The 21,900-nt window shown below is 43.4% G+C and overlaps 2 protein-coding genes across 13 annotated transcripts in view; both read right to left on the bottom strand.

Moving 5' to 3' along the window:
* mmadhcb (metabolism of cobalamin associated Db) overlaps window positions 1–3,424 on the bottom strand; it is a 40,357-nt gene extending 36,933 nt beyond the window's left edge. For 2 of the 5 annotated variants that reach the window (XM_037280671.1, XM_037280673.1), the window contains exon 1: window positions 3,300–3,424. In XM_037280671.1, coding sequence (XP_037136566.1) covers window positions 3,300–3,370 — 71 coding nt within the window. In that variant the 5' untranslated portion in view covers window positions 3,371–3,424. Of the gene's footprint in view, window positions 1–3,295 lie in introns of all 5 variants that reach the window. The other 3 variants (XM_037280672.1, XM_037280669.1, XM_037280668.1) reach the window with 3 other exon arrangements.
* Window positions 3,425–10,025: 6,601 nt separating this feature from the next.
* The window catches only part of LOC119139698 (interferon alpha/beta receptor 2-like), a 68,666-nt gene continuing 56,791 nt past the window's right edge, over window positions 10,026–21,900 (bottom strand). For 3 of the 8 annotated variants that reach the window (XR_005101409.1, XR_005101410.1, XR_005101408.1), the window contains 2 exons: window positions 18,043–18,828; window positions 14,966–15,063 (listed from right to left, as the gene is read on the bottom strand). Coding sequence is in view for 2 of the 8 variants with exons in the window: in XM_037280646.1 (XP_037136541.1) it covers window positions 18,127–18,828 (702 nt within the window). In the remaining 6 variants the exon portion in view is untranslated. Of the gene's footprint in view, window positions 10,059–14,965; window positions 15,064–18,042; window positions 18,829–21,900 lie in introns of those variants that run through there. The other 5 variants (XR_005101407.1, XR_005101406.1, XR_005101411.1 and 2 more) reach the window with 3 other exon arrangements.

Genomic DNA, 21,900 nt, shown 5'->3' with positions numbered 1-21,900 from the left:
CTGCTCGGGTTCAGATCGGGGGGACCGTTCCTCCCAATCATGCCCTTCCAGGTCTCACTGTCATTGCCCACGTGAGCATTGAAGTCACCCAGTAGAACGATGGAGTCCCCAGAAGGAACGCTCTCCAGCACTTCCTCCAGGGACTCCAAGAAGGGTGGGTACTCTGAGCTGCCGTTTGGTGCATAGACACAAACAACAGTCAGGACCCGTCCCCCCACCCGAAGGCGGAGGGAGGCTACCCTCTTGTTCTCCGGGGTGAACCCCAATGTGCAGGCGCCCAGCCGGGGGGGCAATAAGTATACCCACACCTGCTCGACGCCTCTCACCGTGGGCAACTCCAGAGTGGAAGAGAGTACAGCCCCTCTCGAGAGGGCTTGTACCGGAACCCAAACTGTGTGTGGCGGCAAGTCCGACTATGTCTAGTCGGAACTTTTCTGCCTCGCACAGCAGCTCAGGCTCCTTTCCAGCAACATTCCATGTCCCAAGAGCCAGCTTCTGCAGTCGGGGATCGGACCGCCAAGGTCCCTGCCTTTGGCCGCCGCCCAGCTTACACTGCACCCGACCCCTTAGGCCCCTCCCACAGGTGGTGAGCCCATGGGAAGAGGAACCCACGTTTCCTTTTCGGGCTGTTCCCGGCCGGGCCCCATGGCCCCAGACGCTCGCCTTCGAGCCCCGCCTCCAGGCCTGGCTCCAGAGGGGGGCCTCGGTGACCCGCGTCCGGGCGAGGGAAAATGAAATCCACTTGTGTTTTTCTTCATAAGGGGCATGCTTTGTCTGGCCCCTCACCTAGGACCCGTTTGCCATGGGTGACCCTACCTGGGGCATGAAGCCCCAGACAACATGGCTCCTAGGATCATAGGGGCACGCAAACCCCTCCACCATGATAAGGTGACGACTCACGGAGTGGGCCCTCCAGCCAAGGAATATTTATTGTTCTGTTAAGTTTGACATCATAGCACTCTTTGCAAAACGTTGACATTAATAAGTCCTTAGAGTCATTTGAATCCACGCGCACCCAATGTTCAAGTTTGACAGCTTCCTCGCGAGAGTCTAATTCAGGGGTCACCAACCTTTCTTAAACCGAGAGCTACTTCCTGGGTACTGATTAGGGCAAAGGGCTACCAGTTTGACACACACTTCTGAAATAGCCAATTTGCTCAATTTAGCTTTCACTATGTGTTATTATTGTCATTTCCAGTTCACATGTAAGTGTGATTTTAACAAGAATAGCAAAAATACAGTCAAACCTCGGTTTTCGACCACAATCCGTTCGAGAAGCGAATAGGTCGAATTCCGAATCTATTTTTCCCATTACAAATAATAGAAAAATTTTTAGTCCGTTCCAAGACTTAAAAAAAAAAAACGCTTTTTTTTAAAGCATTTTTTCATTTGCGCATTTTTGTCCGATTGCGCAACTGCAGCGCACCGCCGAACGCACAACCGTAGCGCGTCGTCCACCGCGCAACTGCACCGTGCTGGTCGCATTATTGTGACAGAGCCATCGCTGAAATTTAGAAAATATTTTTAAAATCTTGATGTACTTTCCAGAATTTAAGTGGACCTAAGTGCGCAGGGAGCTTAATTTTGTCCGATCGCGCAACTGCAGCACACCGCCGAACGCGCAACCGTAGCGCGTCGCCGACCGCGCAACTGCACCGTGCTGGTTGCATTATTGTGTCAGGGCCGTCGCTGAAATTTAGAAAATATTTTTAAAGCCCTTATGTACTTTCCAAAATTTAAGTGGACCTCAGTGCGCAGGGAGCTAAATTTGGTCCGATCGCGCAACCGCAGCGCACTGGGCGCTCACTGTCGCATTGCTTTAGGAGCGTCTTTGTGTTTTAGGATGGCTTTACTGCTTTCTTTGGAGGCATGATTAGGGGTTAATACAAACCTCAAAGTAACGAAAATACAATAACTACGGAGTCAGTCGGCATCCGGGCCGCGCGGTCGGGTTTTCTCGGTTCCTCACGGCTCACAGAAGCAACGGCCGTTTTCGTTTTTTGTGGACTTTGTGTATGGCCAAGCCAAGGCTCGAAATGACCCAAACTTCAGCCTCTCCATCGGTAGCCAGCCGTACGGCAAAGGTGAGAAAGCTCCATTCAAACGAAAAATCATCGGGGCTCCTCTTCCCTCCATTCAGGACTTGTCATCCCAGCGCTGCGTGTCCCGAGCCCGTAATATTATCAGTGACCCATCACACCCCCACCATGGACTGTTCTCCCTGCTGCCCTCTGGGAAGAGGTTTCGCAGCATCCGCTGCAGGTCCACCAGGTTCTGCAATAGTTTTTTCCCTGCTGTCGTCAGACTGTTGAACATTCAAACGTAGCATTCCTCTGCACACTTGTAAATACTGTTTTTGTCTCCTGCACTGTTTACATACTTTATCACTGCTGCACTTTGTACTTTATACTTATCTTATTTCATATTTTTATATAGAATGTCACTTTTAACCAGCCGCAATACCACTACATTGTTGAAAGCCGTATGCAACGAAATTTCGTTTTGTGTACACCTAGTGTTGACAAAATGACAATAAAGTTTGTCTAAGTCTAAGTCATCTCGCGAGGTTCGACCTCTGAATTTTGTTCAACAACCCAAGCAAAAAAATCTCGAATTTTTTGTTCAAATTCCGATTTGTTCGAGAAACGGGACGTTCGGAAACCGAGGTTTGACTGTAAAATAAATAGATGCAGCTCGCTGACAAGTGCCGCTATTTGAGCTAATTTAACAGTCCTGCGGGCGACTCATGCGGCCCTCACGGGCGACCTGGTGCCCGCGGGCACCATGTTGGTAACCCCTGGTCTAATTTATGTTGTATTGTGTTATTAGGTTATGTTTGTGTTACACAAGTAAAAATCACCTTTATTGACTTTACAGTTATTTGTCTCTATTCATCACAATTTAACGGTCCTTACACTACTATTTCAAAATCCATCACCGGCACCCTCCTAACTGTGAGGCGGACGTGCTAACCAGTGCCCCACCGAGCCGCCCGATATAAGGACCGTATGAAGCTAAATAACTAGCACGTAAACCTTAGTGCTAGGGATTTGATTAACTTCTGAGACCATTTTAAAAGCATTTGATAATAAGAAGTTATGCTGTTTGATCTTTCTGAATGCTTTATTACAGTGTTACGGATAGCTAGGATTGTATTTTATTCGGAAAGGGGGAAGTTCGCCGAAGCCCCTCATTCACAGTCACACACAAGTCAAACAGCGTGGCCGGACACAGTAGTAGAATAAGTGGCTTCTTTATCCTTTCTTCCATCCAATTCACATCGCATCAAAATTACTTACTCAATTCTCCTGATATTTTGATTGGCGTATTGCTTCTCCAAATAAATGTCAACAGACTGTGTGGGGAGCATTCACGGTCACGGGCGGTAGGCGGACCCCTTCGGCTGCCCAACAACATGCCTGACATAAATTAACGCAACAAAGAACTCCTTCAGTTGCCTAAAAACATGCCTTTCTATAAAAACAAGACTTTCCATACAACGCACTTTGGGGGTTAACGCGATTCCAAAATTCTGGACCCCAAAATCCGCGTCAAATCGAGGTTTAGGTGTATTATTATCAACTTTTAAAGTGACTAAAAGAATCTGATCAGTACAGACTTTTAAGGATGTTGGTATTCATTCAACACATGCACATCCTAGCGAACCTTAGACATCTCTTCGATATCTCGTCTAAATTTAGACCAAAATTCGGTTGATCAATAGAGGTCAGGGTCAACTGATTGGTTTGGCCGAATGTCAGGGCGATGTTTTGTGCTTTATTTGCAGGCTAAAATGTCACTCATAATAACAACATTGAGAAAAACATTCTGAACTTATCATTTATTGGACACAGATTAATAAATGTAGTATTAAGTGTGAAATATATAAAACATGCAAGATTAAAAAGTCAATCATTTAGATACATCGATGGATCGTTCATCAAATGGATAGGTAGAGAGAGAGAGAGAGAGAGAGAGAGAGAGAGAGAGAGAGAGAGAGAGAGACAGACAGACAGACAGACAGACAGACAGACAGACATGCACAAGGGATATGACCGCTCACTAGGGGTCGCCGCTGCGTCAAGAGAAAAGGAGATAAAAGAGCAGCGTCAGCGCAAGACTGCGCCATAAAAAAAAAAAACTTCTCACACACACACATCCTCATATACACATTCCTACACACACTTGCTCACAACACACACATCCACCTGCCTTCACGTCCCAATACACAGCGTAGCTTGGATTTATTTAGACATCTCAATCAAGACCTCATATGTCTCTAGACTAAATCTGGACAATTACATTAAATACATTAAATGACCCCCCAAAATAACTGCACAACTGCATTAGAGTAAAATAAAATGACAAGAAGTGACAGGACAAGGTACTCGAGGTGTACATTTGAAGACAGTAAGAAATTTGAGGACCTAACGTGGAGGTCCCACTCAGATTTTCCCAGTTCCGACCACAAAGCGTTCAAGGCGAATGCAATGGCAATAACAACCATGGCTGGTTCAGATAGATTGTTGGTCTCGTTCATCACAACCCATTTTGATCTTTTGCAAACCTTTGTAATTTCCTAAATATATATTTTGACGTCTAATAGACGTCTAAAATGGTCCGTGGCGCAAAAAAAGGTTGGGGACCACTGCATTAGGCGGCCGTGTGATTACGCAATCCTCAGAGGAGGCAAGGCAAGAAGTTGGCTCCTCCGAACGAATCGTCTTCGGTTTTAAAATATTTATAAAAATTCAGCAATTTGTGTTCAAAATGATACAAAACTACTGAAATTCAAAGGAAAATGACTTTATAATAAAAACAATTGAATTTGCAAGTGGGACACAATCGTGAAGTGGAACGAAATTTATTGGATAATTTAAACTTTTTTAACAAATAAAAAACTGAAAAGTGGGGCGTGCAATATTATTCGGCCCCTTTACTTTCAGTGCAGCAAACTCACTCCAGAAGTTCAGTGAGGATCTTTGAATGATCCATTGTTGTCCTAAATGACTGATGATGATAAATAGAATGCACCTGTGTGTAATCAAGTCTCCGTATAAATGCACCTGCTCTTTGATAGTCTCAGGGTTCTGTTTAAAGCGCAGAGAGAACCATGAAGACAAAGGAACACACCAGGCAGGTCCGAGATACTGTTGTGGAGAAGTTTAAAGCCGGATTTGGATACAAAAAGATTTCCCAAGCTTTAAACATCTCAAGGAGCACTGTGCAAGCAATTATATTGAAATGGAAGGAGTATCAGACCACTGCAAATCTACCAAGACCCGGCCGTCCCTCCAAACTTTCATCTCAAACAAAGAGAAGACTGATCAGAGATGCAGCCAAGAGGCCCATGATCACTCTGGATGAACTGCAGATAACTACAGCTGAGGTGGGAGAGTCTGTCCATAGGACAACAATCAGTCGTGCACTGCACAAATCTGGCCTTTATGGAAGAGTGGCAAGAAGAAAGCCATTTCTCAAAGATATCCATAAAAAGTCTCGTTTAAAGTTTGCCACAAGCCACCTGGGAGACACACCAAACATGTGGAAGAAGGTGCTCTGGTCAGATGAAACCAAAATCGAACTTTTTGGCCACAATGCAAAACGATATGTTTGGCGTAAAAGCAACACAGCTCATCACCCTGAACACACCATCCCCACTGTCAAACATGGTGGTGGCAGCATCATGGTTTGGGCCTGCTTTTCTTCAGCAGGGACAGGGAAGATGGCTAAAATTGATGGGATGATGGATGGAGCCAAATACAGGACCATTCTGGAAGAAAACCTGTTGGAGCAAAAGACCTGAGACTGGGACGGAGATTTATCTTCCAACAGGACAATGATCCAAAACATAAAGCCAAATCTACAATGGAATGGTTCACAAATAGACGTATCCAGGTGTTAGAATGGCCAAGTCAAAGTCCAGACCTGAATCCAATCGAGAATCTGTGGAAAGAGCTGAAGACTGCTGTTCACAAACGCTCTCCATCCAACCTCACTGAGCTCGAGCTGTTTTGTAAGGAAGAATGGGCAAGAATTCCAGTCTCTCGATGTGCAAAACTGATAGAGACATACCCCAAGCGACTTGCAGCTGTAATTGCAGCAAAAGGTGGCGCTACAAAGTATTAGCGCAAGGGGGCCGAATAATATTGCACGCCCCACTTTTCAGTTTTTTATTTGTTAAAAAAGTTTAGATTATCCAATAAATTTCGTTCCACTTCACGATTGTGTCCCACTTGTTGATTCTTGACAAAAAATTAAAATTTTATATCTTTATGTTTGAAGCCTGAAATGTGGCGAAATGTTGAAAGGTTCAAGGGGGCCGAATACTTTCGCAAGGCACTGTACATATTATTATAATATTATATACAGAATATATAAATATAATTGGTTCACATGACCTCGAAGTTGTTGATCAAAAACGCCAATATTTACAGTAATAAATTCATTAAAAAATATTTCATGCATTGAAATGAAATTCTAAGAGGTGTATCTCAACCAGCCCAAGTGGGACTACCATCCTTCACTGTTTGGAGTCAACAAGTCCCATGACCTAGGAGCTATTGAGCTAAGGCTAATATTTCCAGTAATAAATTCATAAAAAAATATTTGAAGCATTGGAATGACATTCTAAGAGGTGTATCTCAATCAGCCCATGTGGGGCTATCATCTTGCAATGTTTGGGGTCAATAGGTTACATGACCTGCGAGCTATTGAGCATGAGTCCTTGGGCATTCTTAATAGTTCTGACAAGGGCTCAACTGATTATCGTTCTTCCAAATAAATCGGGCAGATATCTTTTCAAAATAATCATTATCAGCCTATTAGGCTGGGTATTCTTTAAGTCTCTCAAACAGTACATACATGCTGATTTTCCCTAAAAAAAACAAGACAAATTGCGTCCCGGGAGAGATGGGGGAAAAACCCCATTGTATAGCTGGTAAAAAAAAAAAAAAAAACTGGTGGCAATGTATCACCAGCAAAGCATTCCCATTCCAACATACTTCACTGTGGGAACCACACATGTATGATCCCTCCACTCACCTTTTCTGCACCTTACAAAGACATGGGGATTGGAACCAAAAGTCTTACATTTGGACTCATCAGCCCAAAGGACAGATTTCCACTGCTTTATTGTCCACGGTTTATGTTCCTCGGCCTATTTTCTCCCTTTTTTTGTTCTTGCTTAGAAGTTTTTTCCCACCCAGGAATTCGACCAAATTCCAGATTCATGCCATCTTCTCTAAACAGTAGATGGCGTAGTCGTAGTATCTATCCTTTATTCTTCTGTTTTAATCCCATGATTATTTTAATCCACTTTATTAACTGCATCTGGATTAATGCTTGATTTTAATCATTTTAATTTTATTTCATATAATTTTATGATTTTTTTCAAGGTCTTCATATTTTGTTCCTCTTTCTGTAATGCTTTGTTTATGTAAAGCATTTTGAATTGTCTTGTACTGTATTTTTCGAGCTATAAATCGCAGCTTTTTTTTCATAGTTTGGCCAGGGTGTGACTTATACTCAGGAGCGACTTATGTGTGAAATTATTAACATATTATTATATCATTTCACATGTTCTTGTCACACAAAACCGCAGGAGGGCGCTCTAGGCCTGTGGAATAATTGGAACTGCAACTGGCAAGTGTATTTTAACGTCATGAAAAGGAAGGACTTGACCAGACTGGGATTCCACTCTTTGTTCGGGTTTTTAATGAGCGAAACAATCAAGGTGAAAAACCGGTAGTCCCTTTGGTCTCCTCTTCCCATGAGTTTTTTCCTTTCTCCGTGAAGCTCAGTGTGATTCGTTGCTACTGCTGTGTTGCTCGCTGATCGAAAGGATTGTTGTTTGCGGCTGCTGCTCACTGGACAAGAGGATTGTGCTGTTTGCTGCTTATGAACCCTGGTGTGTGCGTGCTCCCAATGAGGATAGATTGCGCTCAGCTGTTGAGGCGCTCTGAGGAGCGCCACTGCGTGCTGCGTGTTCACGTCATACACCTGCAGTGACCCCTTGTGGTCACATGCACCCACAGACAGGTGCGCACCTCCTAGGTCGCCGCAACCATGACGATGAGTTTGACGTAAGCCACGTAGAAGAGGAAGCGCTGCATCTTCTACCTCCGGAGTTAGCGGGGTTGGATGAAGATTTCATTGGCTTTAGAGTGACACGGATGGTTAGGTAAACTTGTTAGCATGTTATTTATAGTTATCTGAATAACTCTTAATATGTTATGCCAGGCACGTTCTCAGTTCGTTCTTTATGTGTCGTGTAACATTAGAGTACCGTACAATTACCGTTTTTTCCCATGTATAATGCGCCCCCATGTATAATACGCACCCTAAAAATGGCATGTCGATGCTGGAAAAAAGCCTGTACCTATGTATAATACGCACCCAATTTTTATTTTTTTTTAAAGTCCCAATGATCGTCACACACGCATCTGGGTGTGGGGAAATTTGTCCTCTGCATTTGACCCATCCCCGTGTGATTTTGATCCATCCCCTGGGGGAGAGGGGAGCAGTGAGCAGCAGCGGCGCCGCGCTCGGGAATCATTTGGTGATCTAACCCCCCAATTCCAACCCTTAATGCTGAGTGCCAAGCAGGGAGGCAATGGGTCCCATTTTTATAGTCTTTGGTATGACCCGGCCGGGTTATTTAAGTCCGTAAACGTAAAATTATTTCAGAAAAAAGATCATCTTTGAGAACAACCGGATGTTATTCTGCCGGTCAGTATCACTGCGCATGCAGTAGCAAACTCGATAGCGAAGAAATATGTGAGACTCTCAACGGGATCACCAATATTTGAGTGATGTTCCAGTTATTTATCACAATTATTTATTATTATAATAATAATATATATAATATATATAATAATTATTTATTTATTATTCACAATTGTCATGGTGATCTTTCTGGTGATTTCTTAACTAGGCTGGATGTATTTTTTTTGTTGGCGTTGATTTCGCCGACTGCCCATAAAGGCACCACCGCGATCAGTTAGGTGAAAATGAAAAGAGAGGAAAGTGACGTGCGGACATGTGAAAAAGGCGGCTCTGTATGGGAGAGAAGTTGAAGAGGAATAAAAACACCCTTGGAAACCAAAACTTGCCCCTCGTCGTGACTCGGAGCCGCAACAAATGTTTCGGATTTGTGTAGGGTACATTGTGACAGCAAACGAGCAGGTGATCGAGCAAGCGTCTGATACGAGAGCTTGTTTGAAGTGAACAGCAGAGAAGAAAGGAACAAGGCAAAGTGTTGTGAAATAACATATTACCTGTAATACGCATTTAGGTAGAGAACTGAACTCTCGCTCTTTATATAGCTGACGTGTCAAAAAAGAAAATTGTACCCATGTATAATGCGCACCCCAGATTTTAGGACAATAAATTAGTTAAATTTTGCGCATTATACATGGAAAAAAACGGTATTCAGCCCGTTATCGCCTCTATTCTATTTTTATTTTAAATTGCCTTTCCAGATGACACATCTGTTCTTGATGTTGGATTTGATCAAATAATTTCCCCCATAAATGCAACTTATATATAAGCTTTTCTTCTTCATTGTGAATGTTATGGCTGGTGCGACTTGTACTTTGGAGCGACTTATGGTCCAGAAGATTTATTGATTGATTGAAACCTTTATTGTCACTTCTGGGGAAAATCAGTTGTCAGTTGTCAAACAGCTCATGAAGTTTAAAAAGAGGAAGACAAACAGAAAAACAGAGTTGACAATGTAAAATATAAACACACTGCTGGTCCAATAAATATGCAATGCAAGCTGGAAGTTTGCTAAAATGCATCATGTGCAAACAAAAGTCCCAAGTCAGTTAGCCTATCAACTCTAGCTCCCGGTCTCCCCATGCCGGCAGGGCCTGGTTGTAGCGTTGGAGTGCAGCTGGAATAAACGACTGTCCAAATCTCTTTGTGCTCTGACGGGGGAGGACAAATATGTCGCTGAATTTGCTCCTCATCCCCGTCAGCTCGATGTACTGTGGATGGGAGGGATTGGCCAACATGATTTTCCCCATCCTCTGTTCAGCCACCACCTCCAGGCTGTCCAACCCGGCCCCCACCACCGAGCTGGCCTTCTTCACCCGCTTGTTCAGCCTGGTAGCGTCCCTGGCACAGATGTTGTCTCCCCAGCAGGCCACAGCAAAGAACAGGACACTGGAGACCACTGACTGGTAAAACATTCTCAGTAGCCTATTAGAAACATTAAACAACCTCAGCCTTCTCAGGAAAAACATCCTGCTCTTCCCCTTCTTGATAAGAGCCTCGGTGTTGTCGGTCTAGTCCAGTTTGTTGTTAATGTGTACCCCCAGGTACCTGTAGGAGTCCACTCTTTCAACTTCCACTCCCTTGATGGTGATGGGGGCTGAGGTCCCTCTCTTCCTCCTAAAATCCACCACCAGCTTCTTGGTTTTACTGGTGTTGAGCAGAAGGTGGTTGGTATCGCACCACTGCACAAAGTTCTCCACCAGGGCCTTGTACGATATGGTAATACGGTATATGAAATGTGCTTTACAAATAAACGTGCCTTGCCATGCTATTCCTTGAGCTTTGTGAAGCATTTAGGTGGGCTCTTATCCGGGGGGGGCTGTTTACTTGTGGTTTCTGAGGCTAGTTAAGTCTGATGAATTTGCCTTGGGGCCCTAAGTTTTCAATTTCCTGGGGCAGTCCTGAGCCAGTTTCATCATAATCTTAAATGGTCTCTGTGACTGTACCATGGGATAGTTTTAGAAAACTTTAAATCAGATTAGAACAGTACTCAAATAGGGACACTCACTGTATTGCAACTCTCCATTTTCAACACAACTGATGGTCTCAAACACATTAAGAGGTCAAGAAATTCAAACTATTAACTCTTGAAAATGCACATCTTTTAAATGAACGTTGTCAGCATCTTTCCGTTCAGGAGAAGATGGAGTAAATCTGTTTTAATGGCTCAGTGGCACCTGCAGGAGTGGCTGAAGAGCCCGACCTGTGAGTGACAGTCTCTATTACACTTGGTCTAAATCAGGGGTGTCCAAACTTTTTTCATGGAGGGCCACATGCAGAAAAATATATGAAAGGCTGGGCCACTCACTAGAGATGAGGTTTATTGCCTCACCTCTAGTGTATTAAAGTTAACAAAGTCAAATTTCAAATGTAGGTAAATTATGCTTAATAATTGAATATGCTTAAAGGAAAAAAAAACCTACATCACAACTTTCCATTAATGGATTTTTATTTATATTTGTTTCAAAAAGGATTGGCAGCTCATTTTCAAAACAGCAGCCTTAGATTGCCTCTTAGTCAGGATGGTGATCCCGCTTCATAGCACTGTATAAAGGGAGAAAATAAGATATTTATGCAAATAAGTTATTAAATAATTGAGCTTGTGAACACATGAATACTGTAAAATATCTTTTTTAACTCACCTTTAATAGGAACAGCGTTGCACTTAGTGGGAGCAGTGATGCTGCGCTTTGGACTGAAGGATCGCTGGCAGGTCAGGAGTGAGTTTGGTGGTTGAGCTGCGAAGGACATCACACAGATGGCTGTCGGTCATTTTGGTTCTCAATCTGCTTTTGTTCAGAGTTAACAGAGAAAACGTTTGCTCACATATGTATGTCGAGCCGAACAGACTCATCATCCTTTTTGCGTGACATCGCATCAGAGGAAACTTGGCCTTTTCCAAGCTCTGGTAGAAGTCGGGTAGGGAGAGAAGCTGATGTTGATTCTTCAGAGAATCATCACACTGCATTTCGATAAGTTCCAATTGGAGACTGTCTTCCACTTTTTCTGCATCCATCAGGAAGGGAGTCGAGAACAGCTTGATTTCTTTCTCAATGATAGAGAAATCTTGGAAACGCTGACTGAATTCTTTCTTAAGAGATGTGACCACAGACACATATTTCTCCTTTTTAGCAGAGAGGTTGCTCTTTGGAAAACCACACTTGATTTCGGACAGCGTGGGGAAGTGCGCAACATTGAAGTTGTGCAGTTGTGACTCAAAGAGACGGAGCTTCGCGCAGAATGATTTCATGTGCGCATACAGCTGTGGCACAAGCTGGTATTTGCCTTGCAGGCTCTTGTTCAGTGTGTTAAGATGACCAGTAAGATCAACTAGAAATGCCAGGTCTGCCAACCACAGAGGGTCACTCAGTTCACGGAGAGGTTTGTCCTTCTCTTTCAAAAACTGATCAATTTCTGATCTCAGGGAATAAAACCGCTGCAGCATGGAACCGCAGCTGAGCCAGCGCACATCACAATGATAAAGTACGTCCCCGTATTCAGCATCGACATCAGATAGGAAAGCTTGAAATTCTCTATGATAGAGCCCTCGTGCTCGAATTATGTTCACCGTTTTCACAACTGTATTCATCACATCGCCAAGCTGGACTGTCTTGGCACAGAGGGCTTCTTGGTGGATGATACAGTGCATTTTAGCAGCCTCACCTCTACTCTCTCGCACCCTGGCGGACACCATAGAGGCCATTCCTTTGCGCTCGCCTGTCATAGCCGGAGCCCCATCCGTTGTAACTCCACACAGCTTGTCCCATTTAAGATCCATCTTGTCAAGTGCATCTGACACAGCTTCAAACATGTCCTTTCCCGTTGTTGTGCCCTTTAGACTCCTAAGATCAAGCAGCTCCTCCGTAACGCAAAAGTTATCTTCTACTCCTCGCAGAAAAATCAGCAGCTGTGCGGTGTCTGTAGCATCTGTGCTCTCATCACATGCAATCGAGTAAAAGTCAAAAGCACAAGCTTTATGTGACACTTGATGTTCTAAATTAGCTGACAGATCTTCGATTCGCCGCACAACTGTGTTTCTGGACATGCTCACGTTGTTAAATTCCTGCATCTTTTCTGGGCACACTGTTTCTGCGACTGTGGTGAGGCACTGTTTTATGAAGTCACCGTCTGAGAAAGGTTTCCCGTGCCTCGCTATGCGCTGAGCTACCTTATAGCTTGCTATTGTGGCGGTTTCTTGTGTTTTGTTAGCACGGAGAAAATACTGCTGTTGAGCTAGCAGGCAAGCTGCCATTTGCTTAACTTTCTCTTCTCGCTCAGCACCAGTGTAGGACGTGTAGGTCTGATGTTTGGTTTCATAGTGTCTTCGCACATTATAGTCTTTCATCAATGCAACACTTTCTTGGCAAATCAAACAGACACATTTCCCCTTGACTTCTATGAAGAAATATTCATTTTCCCACCGTTTCTGAAATTTTCTGCACTCACTTGCTATCTTGCGTTTCTTTGGTTCTCCCATTTTTCTCGTGGCAAATGTTTTCTTTTATTTATTTTATTTAGTGGAAAACCTGTCTTGTTGAAAACTGGCGCTCCACCTAGTGTTGAAACTAAGAATTACAACACAGTCCAGTGGAAGTTTCATGTGAGGGCCATATTCAATTATATTTTTAAAACTTGCTGCGGGCCAATAAAAAATGGACCATGGGCCGCAGTTGGCCCGCGGGCCGTAGTTTGGACACCACTGGTCTAAATGAACATTGTTTAATTCTGTCTTGCACTCTCTTCTCCTTCCTCCTAGCCCTTTTTCTCAGCAAGGCCCTCATGTTTTGCTTTTTCACCCTCTTACACTGCTTCTCGTGCAGTCCTCGGCATCAATACGACACTGCTTTAGGTCCTTCTTGGATACATCCTGCAAAGGTGGCCGAGTGTCTCCCTCCCTCTCTCTCTCTCTCTCTCTCTCTCTCTCTCTCTCTCTCTCTCTCTCTCTCTCTCTCTCTCTCTCTCTCAGGATGGCCACCATGCTCATTATACCGGCATGTACCAGCGCCTCCGGGTCTGGTACCTCATCCTTCGAGATTTGCTGAATGTGAGGCAGTATCTTTGGCGGAAACTGGAGTTTCCTCCACTGTCTCGCATCTGGTTGCAGGCCTTGTTGCCATAGAGGGGAGTCCTGAGCATGCAGGCTTGGTAGACATGCAGCTTGGTCTTCTCCATAAGGCTGGAGTTGTTCCAGACTCTGGTGTAATGCGGATAAGACTGCTCTTGACTGCTGCCTCAGGGTGCGCAAGCTTGTGATGGTGGACCCAAGGTAGATGACGTTGTTCACAGCCACGAAGCATGTGTCCATCAATGGTGGTTGTTAAAGGGTGGTCTGTGCCCTGTCCCATGACGTTCGTCTTGTTCTTGCAGGCATCAGAGATTCAGCTATAAAGTGAATGTAATTCTGGTCATAAAGCATCATCCACATCATAAAGCTGACTGAGAAAATGAAAAGCATGAGAAACAAGATGGCCGCATCGAGAGTGAGCACGTCTTGAGCTCGAGTCTGCCAACTGCTTCCATATTAGCGTACTGAATCCTGAGCGTCTTTCCAATTCAACTAATCTAACCTACATAGGAGCCTTAATCTAACAGGACATTTCGTGGACTACTTATGGTACGATGGCTGCAGCAAATGATGCTACAGGCAGTGTTGGCTGCTATTCAACAGGTGAGAGCTGATATGCTGCCTCACCTGGACACAAAAATTGATACAGTCCAGACCAGCTTGGATATGATTCAAAGCTCACTATCCACCCAGTCTGAGCAATTCGATCTGCTTGAACAACACATCTCATCTAATGAAGACAACGTAACGATCTCATGACCCGCATTTAACGACTGGAGTCGGACAAACAAAGTTGAGGATCTTGAAAATCGCAGCCGACATAACAACCTTTGTTTTGTTGGTGTACCTGAGTTTGCAGAATCTGGAGACATGGTCAGACTCATGACACAGCAGATCTTCCACATTCTGGGGCTGGAGAACTTCCCATCACCGCTTAAGATCTAGAGTGCTCACCGCACTCCTACCACTTTTCCGAAGCGTCCAGATCCCCGCAACAAACCAAGAAGCATCTTAATCAAACTTCTTGATTTTCAGGACAAGAATGTTTGAGTGAATGTTATGTATGTTGTACACGTTTGTTATTTGTTATCTGTTTATTTCCATTTTTGCAAAACTTTGTTTTTTTATTTTTACCTGGTACCCCTTTGAAAATGAGGTGATACATATAAATTTGAACAAAATACCAAGATGTGCAAAGTTGTCTCCGTTAAAAAGTGCTTACCGTAAATTCCGGACTATAAGCCGCGACTTTTTTCCAACATTTTGAACCCTGCGGCTTATAGTCAGGTGCGGCTTATATAAGGATTTTTTTTGTGATTTTTGTGATCTTGATCACTTTTATACACTGCGGTATCTTGAAGAAAAAAACAACAACAAAAATACTATTTTGAAACACTACTATGGCTGCTGCTTATTCTGGCTGTGTTGCTTGTGACTATTATGAGCTTTAGTAGGAATGCACGCTAGGTGACCTGCGTCAAAGGGCTCTAAACCCTTTCTCTTACTCTGCCATGTGACTCAGAGATTACACAAAGCAGTGGCGCTGTTTGGACCATCTGCATTATATTAAAACCCAATCAATCAGCATTTAAATTAAATTCTTCTGACATTTTGCTCACCAAAAACAAGTTGTAATGAACGTGAACTTTTAATGCATTTTTTTCAGAAGGTTACTTTGAACCCCGAGGCTTAAATGGCGGCGCGGCGTATTTATGGATTTTTACGGCCTTCAGGGGGCGCTCTAGCAGGAAGCAAGAGCGAGACAGACGAAGAAGAGATAATGCGCCGAAGAAGACGTGCTAGTTTGTGTTTTGAACATTTCGCGCATCACGCACACACCCTCATCATGGAAAACACACGAAGAAATGCATTTGATGCAGCTTTTAAGTTAAAAGCAATCGATTCGGCTGTCAAAGAGGGAAATAGAGCTTAAATGGCGGCGCGGCGTATTTATGGCTTTTTACGGCCTCCGGGGCGCTCTAGCAGGAAGCAAGAGCGAGACAGATAAAGAAGAGATAATGCGCCGAAGAAGACGTGCTAGTTTGTGTTTTGATAGGCGTATAATTCACACGAAGAAGAGACAGAACGAGATCAAGACGGACATTACTGAAAGGGAGCTTTTATACACAAACCGTCATTATGGGGGACAAAAGAAATGCATATGATGCCGCTTTTAAGCTAAAGCCAGTCGATGTTGATGACATTGTGTTACGTCACCCTTTTCTTTATTTCGTGGTCCCGTCTACTCTGGAGCTATACGTGTCGCTCGCTAGTTTAATGTAATTTAGCGCTTCGTGCATGAATAAAATTACCGTTTTTTTTCATGTATAATGCGCAAAATTTAACTAATTTATTGTCCTAAAATCCGGGGTGCGCATTATACATGGCTACAATTTAAAAAAATGTTTTTATTTTTTAAAAATTGTTTTTTTTTTTTTGAAGAAAATCATGGTACAACAATTTTTGAAGAAAATCTTGTCACGGATGGAATGTGGAAAGGAAGAGGGCGACCAAGTGCAGCTTGAACCAGGGTTCATTGGAGGAACTCAAAACACAGACTTGGTAAACTAACATAACTCTCTAACAAAACCAACAACAGGACTGACCGACAAAGACGTGGAACAAAAAGACAGGGGGACATTACCAAAGACAGGAACAGAAACCTGTGTTATTGTCAAATATTGTTTGTTTTTTAATCTCCATCGCGGACTGGACGTCATACGGAGGCAGTATCACTGCGCATGGGCACTATGGATCCGATGCGAATAGTCCTCTTCTCTTCTTGACTGACAATGAATGTGATAGTTTAATACATACAAACAGCAAATAACAAAATACGTATTACAGGTAATATTTTATTTCACAACACTTTGCCTTGTTCCTTTCGTCTCTGCTGTTCACTTCAAACACGCCCCATACGAACGCAATGCTCTCGTATCAGACGCTTGCTCGATCACCTGCTCGTTTGCTGTCACAATGTACCCTACACAAATCCGAAACATTTGTTGCGGCTCCGAGTCACGACGAGGGGCAAGTTTTGGTTTCCAAGGGTGTTTTTATTCCTCTTCAACTTCTCTCCCATACAGAGCCGCCTTTTTCACATGGTGCCTTTATGGGCAGTCGGAGAAATCAACGCCAACAAAAAAAATACATCCAGCCTAGTTAAGACCATACCAAAGACTATAAAAATGGGACCCATTGCCTCCCTGCTTGGCACTCAGCATTAAGGGTTGGAATTGGGGGGTTAGATCACCAAATGATTCCCGAGCGCGGCGCCGCTGCTGCTCACTGCTCCCCTCTCCCCCAGGGGATGGATCAAAATCACACGGGGATGGGTCAAATGCAGAGGACAAATTTCACCACACCCAGATGCGTGTGTGACGATCATTGGGACTTAAAAAAAAAAAAAAAAAGTCAAAATTTGGGTGCGTATTATACATGGGTACAGGCTTTTTTCCAGCATTGACATGCCATTTTTAGGGTGCGTATTATACATGGGGGCGCATTATACATGGAAAAAAACGGTAGCATGAACAGACCCTCATCACACTCGAAGAAATGCATAAAAGCGACGACGAAAGAGAGACTGAGAAAGTGTGAGGCGAAGGATATCTAACGCTATTCCAATCGGACGCTGAGGAGGAAGACTTCGATGGTTTCAGTGCACAGGAGGAAGATGAAGACGATGAAGCTCTTTTTTTACTTTTACTGGTATGTTTTTTAACGAGCCCTGTTGGTGCTGTACTACCGTGTTGCTGCTCTGTTACCGCAGCTTCTCAGTGACTTTTACCGGGTATGTTTTTTTTAATCCAGCCCTATTAGTCTTGTGTTACTTCCGTGTTGCTGCGGTGTTACTGCCGCGTCACGGGCAGTGTTTGGAAAGAAATGTTAAGGTATGTTATTAAAACTTTAAAAAAGCTTTCTGTGTCCAGTCTTTCTTTGTTAATAACTCGCGTGCACACTTCCGTGTTGCTGCGGTACTACTGCTGCGTCACAGGCAATGTTTAGAAAGACATGTTAAAGTATGTTATTAAAACTTTAAAAAGGCTTTCTGTGAACGGTCTTTCTTTGTAAAAAACGCGTGTGCACGTGCGGCTTATAGTCCGGTGCGGCTTATATAAGAAAAAAACTAAAATATCCCCCAATTTTAGCTGGTGCGGCTTATAGTCCGGTGCGGCTTATAGTCCGGAATTTACGGTACTTTGAAAAAAATGAACAGGTAACTGAGGCAACATGTGTGTCTAGTAATTTTTTCTATGACTGTATGTTGCAGAAGCAAATCAGCGTCGCACATATCCTAAGAATTGTTCTTCGTCCAACCTATCTTGTGTTTCAACGTCATCACACTTACTCTCATAGCGAGTTTCACCAAAGCATGTATAGACCGTTGATGTCAAGTCATTTAAGTCTGTATGGACCAAAATTTCATTTGTCTCTCTGAACATTAAAGGTTCAGAAAGCCTCAAAGAATCAACAAGTTCTTTCTCGCATATGGTTATAGCAGTCAGAGTCACAGATGATAGGTTGACATTTTCAGACACGCTGACAGTATTCTCATTAATTTCCTCTTCCAACTCAAACATGAGTTGCTCCTTGACTTCCATTTCAGGTTGCTGAAACAAAATAGTGCAATTTTCAACTCCAGTCTTGAATTGATCCAGCTCTGCTGAAACAGTCCCAGATGATAACTTAGATGCATCTGCTTCAGTGTGTGACCTCACAGTCAAACTTGTCCTTAATACATCACCAGAATAACGACAGGAACTTTCCTGTGAGGACGTTTCACCATCTCTGTTAATGTAGAAATCATTTCCTTCACTTTCTTCCTCTTCATCCACTTCCCCCTCATCCTTCCCTGAGCATGTGGTTCTGTGGGCAGGATATAATGCTGTGGCAATAGTACACTTCTGTTTGTATGTATCTGTGCAAACTGAGATGAAATCAGGGCTCGTTTCCTCTACTGCCAGAGATTTGGCATGCATCTACAGTGGGGGGGGGAAATAAATAGCAATTAGTACTTTTTTTTCATTCAAACTTTGATTTCAGGTCACTCCAAGTTAAAGCATGATCACTGCACGGACCTTGGACAAAAACCAAGGCTACCAGACAAACACAACAGCAAGAGGGGGAAAAAAGAAACGCAAAGAAAAAAAGGGGGTTAACGTCAAAGGCCTAGTTAGATCAGGGCGTATTTGCAGAATGACAAATGTTGTGACGTGGCCTTTATACAACACCAGAATGGATGTGATTTACGTGTAGATGTTCAGCTTTAATTATGGGATTTTGTGTATTGTGTTTTTGATGTATTTATTTACAGTGCCTTGCGAAAGTATCCGGCCCCCTTGAACCTTTCAACATTTCGCCACATTTCAGGCTTCAAACATAAAGATATAAAATTGTAATTTTTTGTCAAGAATCAACAACAAGTGGGACACAATCGTGAAGTGGAACGAAATTTATTGGATAATTTAAACTTTTTTAACAAATAAAAAACTGAAAAGTGGGGCGTGCAATATTATTCGGCCCCTTTACTTTCAGCAAACTCACTCCAGAAGTTCAGTGAGGATCTTTGAATGATCCAATGTTGTCCTAAATGACTGATGATGATAAATAGAATGCACCTGTCTGTAATCAAGTCTCCGTATAAATGCACCTGCTTTTGATAGTCTCAGGGTTCTGTTTAAAGCGCAGAGAGAACCATGAAGACAAAGGAACACACCAGGCAGGTCCGAGATACTGTTGTGGAGAAGTTTAAAGCCGGATTTGGATACAAAAAGATTTCCCAAGCTTTAAACATCTCAAGGAGCACTGTGCAAGCAATTATATTGAAATGGAAGGAGTATCAGACCACTGCAAATCTACCAAGACCCGGCCGTCCCTCCAAACTTTCATCTCAAACAAGGAGAAGACTGATCAGAGATGCAGCCAAGAGGCCCATGATCACTCTGGATGAACTGCAGATAACTACAGCTGAGGTGGGAGAGTCTGTCCATAGGACAACAATCAGTCGTGCACTGCACAAATCTGGCCTTTATGGAAGAGTGGCAAGAAGAAAGCCATTTCTCAAAGATATCCATAAAAAGTCTCGTTTAAAGTTTGCCACAAGCCACCTGGGAGACACACCAAACATGTGGAAGAAGGTGCTCTGGTCAGATGAAACCAAAATCTAACTTTTTGGCCACAATGCAAAACGATACCATCCCCACTGTCAAACATGGTGGCAGCATCATGGTTTGGGCCTGTTTTTCTTCAGCAGGGACAGGGAAGATGGCTAAAATTGATGGGAAGATGGATGGAGCCAAATACAGGACCATTCTGGAAGAAAACCTGTTTGAGTCTGCAAAAGACCTGAGACTGGGACGGAGATTTATCTTCCAACAGGACAATGATCCAAAACATAAAGCCAAATCTACAATGGAATGGTTCATAAATAGACGTATCCAGGTGTTAGAATGGCAAAGTCAAAGTCCAGATTTGAATCCAATCGAGAATCTGTGGAAAGAGCTGAAGACTGCTGTTCACAAACACTCTCCATCCAACCTCACTGAGCTCGAGCTGTTTTGCAAGGAAGAATGGGCAAGAATTCCAGTCTCTCGATGTGCAAAACTGATAGAGACATACCCCAAGCGACTTGCAGCTGTAATTGCAGCAAAAGGTGGCGCTACAAAGTATTAGCGCAAGGGGGCCGAATAATATTGCACGCCCCACTTTTCAGTTTTTTATTTGTTAAAAAAGTTTAAATTATCCAATAAATTTCGTTCCACTTCACGATTGTGTCCCACTTGTTGTTGATTCTTGACAAAAAATTAAAATTTTATATCTTTATGTTTGAAGCCTGAAATGTCGCGAAATGTTGAAATGTTCAAGGGGGCCGGATACTTTCGCAAGGCACTGTATATTAAGGAAGTAAGGCCACTCTATGCAGTTAGTCCTTTTAAGGGACTCAATAATACTAGGAAAAGCTATATTCTTGAAAACTTGTATAAATGTTTTTCAGTCAATGACTGGAGTCCAGATCCCATTAACATGCATGCACCAACATACAGTATCTCACAAAAGTGAGTACACCCCTCTCATTTCTGCAATGTTTTAATTATATCTTGTCAACACTGAAGAAATGACACTTTGAGACAATGTTAAGTAGGCACTGTAGAGCTTGGATAGCAAAGTAAATTTATTGTTACTTCAAAGTAACTCAAAATACAACAATGAATGTGTAAAGTGCTGGCAACAAAAGTGAGTACACCCCACCTGAAAATGTCAAAATTGGACCCAAATGTCAATATTTTGTGTGGCCACCATTATTTTCCAGGACCGCCGTAACCCATTTAGGCATGGCGTTCACCAGAGCTTCACAGGTCGCCGCTGGAATCCTCTTCCACTCTTCCATGATGACATCACGGAGCTGGTGGATGTCGGAGACCTTGCGCTCCTCCACCTTCTGTTTGAGGATGCCCCACAGATGTTCAATAGGGTTTAGGTCTGGGGACATGCTTGGCCAGTCCATCACCTTCACCCTCAGCTTCTTTAGGAAGGCAGTGGTCGTCTTGGAGGTGTGTTTGGGGTCATTATCGTGTTGGAATACTGCTCCGCGGCCCAGTTTACGGAGGGAGGGAATCATGCTCTGCTTTAGTATTCCACAGTACATGTTGGCATTCATTATTCCCTCAATGAACTGTAGCTCCCCAGTGCCAGCAGCACTCATAAAGCCCCAGACCATGACGCTCCCACCACCATGCTTGACTGTAGGCAAGACACACTTGTCTTTGTACTATTCACCTGGTTGCCACCACACACACTGGACACCATCTGAACCAAATATGTTTATCTTGGTCTCATCAGACCACAGGACATGGATCCAGTAACCCATATCCATATCCTGAAGACAAGCAGACTAAGATTTCAAAGCTAATCTATCCACAATGTATAATTGCAAATTTCAACTCTATGACTGGTTAAACTTAACTCCTCCTGTTCAAATGACCGGATTGGATTACAGAGGCCTTCAGCCTATCCCTGAGCAGGAGGCGGGCCAAGTTTTCTTGCGGTTATAG

This window comes from Syngnathus acus, chromosome 21, assembly GCF_901709675.1.
Source record: "Syngnathus acus chromosome 21, fSynAcu1.2, whole genome shotgun sequence".
Classification (NCBI taxonomy): Eukaryota; Metazoa; Chordata; class Actinopteri; order Syngnathiformes; family Syngnathidae; genus Syngnathus; species Syngnathus acus.
Note: the sequence above shows the minus strand (reverse complement) of the source record. Positions and strands in the feature narration are given on the sequence as shown.